This window comes from Quercus lobata, chromosome 9 (assembly GCF_001633185.2).
Source record: "Quercus lobata isolate SW786 chromosome 9, ValleyOak3.0 Primary Assembly, whole genome shotgun sequence".
Lineage (NCBI taxonomy): Eukaryota > Viridiplantae > Streptophyta > Magnoliopsida > Fagales > Fagaceae > Quercus > Quercus lobata.
This window is the reverse complement of record NC_044912.1, coordinates 7,237,022-7,240,863: the sequence shown is the minus strand read 5'-3', so window position 1 is coordinate 7,240,863 and position 3,842 is coordinate 7,237,022. Positions and strand designations below refer to the sequence as shown.

Below are 3,842 nucleotides of genomic sequence, written 5' to 3'. Positions count from 1 at the left end.
ATACGAATATCAAGTCTTTCACATAACTCGATTCTCATGTTGTCGAGTTACAAAAGAAGGGCATTTCCCTAATTAGTTTGAGAAAATGGGCAAAAGGATGTTTAATTTCCAAGAAAAGGGCATTTGCCCATTTTATTTTAGTCGTTATACTTTAAATTTTGTATAAAAAAGATAATTATCATTATTTCTTACTTTGATTCTCTTTATCTCCAAACAAATATAAAAGAAGTAAACAAAGTATTTGAATAATCAATCTCTTTCCTCCTTTGATGCTATTATAATCCATAAGATTTCACTAAACAATCTCAATTTAAGATGGTACATGTCCTTTGAATTGTTTTATTTTAATCCTTATACTTTTTAAGTTATGTTCAAAATGTATGTAGAAAAGTGTTATGTTCATAATATTTTCACTACAAATCATACTGGTAAGTTGTTAAAAACATGTCACTTAAAATTTGTTGTGAAAATATTATGGATTAAACCCATAAAATATTATAGCATTTCTAAAAAAAATGTAATTAAACCAATATTTTTTTCCTTCTTTTAATCAAAATTTGAAAGTATCAAACATCACAATTAAATTTGAAAGTTGTAAATAACCAAGCTTCAAAAAAAAAAAAAAAAAGGCTGAAAGGTAAAAGTAAAGTTAGTATCAATGGAAGGTGGTTCAGTTGATAAGATTCGAGCGTTTCATCTAACCTACCTAGGTTCAAGTGTTGCTGCCAGCAATCCTTTGTAGGTGGACATTCATAAATGTTGGTCTATGGGTCTTAACGTGAGAGCCCTTACTGGGAGTAGCTTAGCTAACCCCCAATTTTTTTTTTTTTTTTACCCGAAAAAAGAAAAGAAAAAAAAGAAAAGTAAAGTTAGTAAACGGTAAAATAGTATTTGGGGGAAAGCCCGGAGAAGAATCGGATCGGGTTGAGTCGAAGTAGTTTCCTTTCCTTTCCTTCCTAAAACCCTAGAACAGAACAGAGTTAGACCAGAACGGAAAGAGAAGTGAGAGAAATGTATTGTTCCAATCTTCTTCGCCGAGCCACTGCTCCTTCTTCGTCTTTCTTTGCATCCAAACCCATTTCACTTCTTCCATTCTATGCTGCTAGATTTTCCCACCTCACTGCTCCCACATCACTCTCTCCAGGTATTTGTTTTTCTGGGTTTATAGGAAATTGTCGATTTCGTCTGGGTTTATTCTCTGTTTGGTTACTAATTTTTTTTTTTTTTTGGGAATCAAATGAGACCCTTTTGCTTGAATTTAATTTAACTTTCTGGGTCATCTCAAAATTGGGTTTTTTTTTTTTTTTTTTGGTTTATTTCAAAAAGCTTCATAGCATTGATAAAATTGTCAATTTCATCTGGGTTTATTCTCTGTTTGGTTACTAAGATTTTTTTTTTTTTTTTTGAATCAAATGAGACCCTTTTGCTTTGAATTTAATTTAACTTTCTGGGTCATCTCAAGATTGGGTTTTTTTGTTTATTTCAAAAGGCTTTATAGCATTGATATAGATTGGAGATTTTGAATCTGATTATGATTTAGTTCAATGTCATATACTGTAAGAGTTATAGAATTCATTGCAGTTTTCTTTATGGCCTAGTTAACGAATAAGAGATTTATTAGGATCAAGCACAATACATCGGTATATACCTGCTCATTTACTCTAGGAAAAAAATTGAACATTAATAAGAGAAGCAACCTGGTCCAAAACACGGCAAACAAACTAAACAGTTATACAATCTTTGACAAACATAGTATGAGCTTGATGATGTATTTTCCTCTGTTTTGAGCACTTGACTGTGAATAATGGCATTCCTTTGTTTTGAGCACAGCCCTTTAAGACTTTCCAGTGATTTGAATTGCACCCCATTCAATTATGTGATCCAAGTCAAATACTGGAGTTGTGATTTGTGAAGAAACACCAGAACATCAATTCCTCCAGATTCTTATAGTAAAGGAACACTCAAAAAATTGATGGCCTCTGCATTCACAAAACACAATTTGAGTCTCCCTTATATCCCCCTATAGAAGCATTCTATCTCTGGTACTTAAGCAATTCTTGATTACCAGCCAGCATATGAATGCATGTTGTGGAACAGCTTGAGCAAATGTAGGTAGGGATTGACATTTGGTCATATGTGAGGCTTTTTGTCCTCTTGTTGAGTATTACATGGACTAGTTATTGTGCTCCAGAAAATGTTAGCTTAGTTGAGGTGTATAGTTATGTATATGTTACTTATCATTTATGTGAAAAAAAAAAAAAAACTCCCTGATCTGGGTTTGTTTGAATCCGCCCTTCTAGTCTGTTAAAAAAATTGCACACAGAAGTATATACTATGATGCAGTTGCAGTGGCTGATCTCAATAAGAAAGGATGGATTTGTTGGGTTTTATTTTATTTTATTTTTTAAAATTTTAACCAAAATGGTTGTCTGACTAGATAATGGAAGAAAGCAACCTGTAACCAGTGTGGAAATTGAAAATTGCCGACTTTGTCATTTGCAGGTTGAATAACTATGTTAAATACCTTTGTTAGTGATGGATGCATTTTGGATTTTGTAGGTTGTGTTGAGAGTATTCATGGTGGTTCCCATTCTTCTGAAAATTTTGCAAGAGGGGGATTGTCAGGAACTTCAGGGCTGAATTTTGGTTTGAGGAACATAAAAGAAAATGTCTCTGTCTCTCCTCCATTTGCTTTAATCTTTCGGAGTTATATACATTCTTCCAGTCAGAAAGATTTTGAGACCCAGAGGAATTCTAGGTCTATGAACTTTGTTAGGGGAATTATTGAAGAAGATGGTAGGGACATCATGGGGACTTCTCAATTTCCTCGATATAATGTTGAGCAAAATGCTGATATTGTTCACATAAAGATGCTGCGTAACAACACATTTGTTACAGTGACAGATTCTAAAGGGAACACAAAATGTAGGGCCTCGGTAGGATGTGTGCCAGAAATGAAAGGTGGGGCAAAAATGTCTCGATATGCTGCTGAGGCAACTGCTGAACATGTGGGACGCATGTCACGAAATTTGGGGTTGAAGTCAGTTGTGATGAAGGTGAGGGGATTTACTTATTTTAAAAAGAAGAGGCAGGCAATCATGAGCTGGAGAGAGGGCTTCACCAACTCTCGAGGGGATCGGAATCCAGTTGTATACATTGAAGATACAACACGACGTCCCCATAATGGCTGCCGGCTCCCGAAAAAACGTCGTATTTAAATAGTAGCAATTTGGGTGGTGGATGATAACAGAGCGTAGGATGAGGAATTGTCCAGTTGCAGCTCAACTTCATGGTGCTAATAAAATTATGCAAGAAGTCTTGGATGTACTTTTGTTTGATGATTGGCCCCATTATGATATTAGGTGCAAAATTGATGAAGGGTATCTTAGACTATTAGTCATTTATCTTGCTTATTAAGATCATGTGAATGAGAATTTTCTGACTATATTAGTGCTGGAGGATTGTTGTTCATTATAGATAATGTTTGGAGCTTCATTTGGAGCATCTCTGGCTGACTCCTGTGTATTGAAATGTTGAACAAGAACTCGTAGCACATTTTATTATTGGTCCTATTTAATAATTCAGGCATAAACATAAAAGGAAAAAAAAAAAAAAAATCTAAGCTTGATCCTCTATAGTCTATATGATGATCTTACTGTGGCCTCCATCAGTAGTAACTCCAGATTTATAATGTTCTGCTTCAGGTGCCACAGCTTTCTAATTTCCAGTTTAGATTGGGTTCAACAATCTTTTTTAAAATGAACCAATCCCATATACAGAGGGTCAAGCTTAGATTGTTTCAATTGTCAAGAGTTCTATGTTCTCTTGACCTATTCAAATAA

The 3,842-nt window shown here is 34.4% G+C and overlaps 1 protein-coding gene across 1 annotated transcript; it reads left to right on the top strand.

Moving 5' to 3' along the window:
- Positions 1-887: 887 nt before the first annotated feature.
- On the top strand, positions 888-3,563 carry LOC115962181 (probable ribosomal protein S11, mitochondrial). Its single transcript, XM_031081072.1, has 2 exons — positions 888-1,144; positions 2,560-3,563. The coding sequence occupies exons 1-2, from the start codon at positions 1,012-1,014 to the stop codon at positions 3,216-3,218; spliced, it is 792 nt and encodes a 263-aa protein (XP_030936932.1). The 5' UTR covers positions 888-1,011; the 3' UTR covers positions 3,219-3,563.
- Positions 3,564-3,842: the final 279 nt, after the last annotated feature.

Coding starts and splice junctions, on each gene's coding strand:
- LOC115962181 (XM_031081072.1), top strand. CDS start 1,012: ATGTATTGTTCCAATCTTCTTCGCCGAGCCACTGCTCCTTCTTCGTCT. Junction 1,145..2,559: donor TCCCACATCACTCTCTCCAG/GTATTTGTTTTT, acceptor TGGATTTTGTAG/GTTGTGTTGAGAGTATTCAT.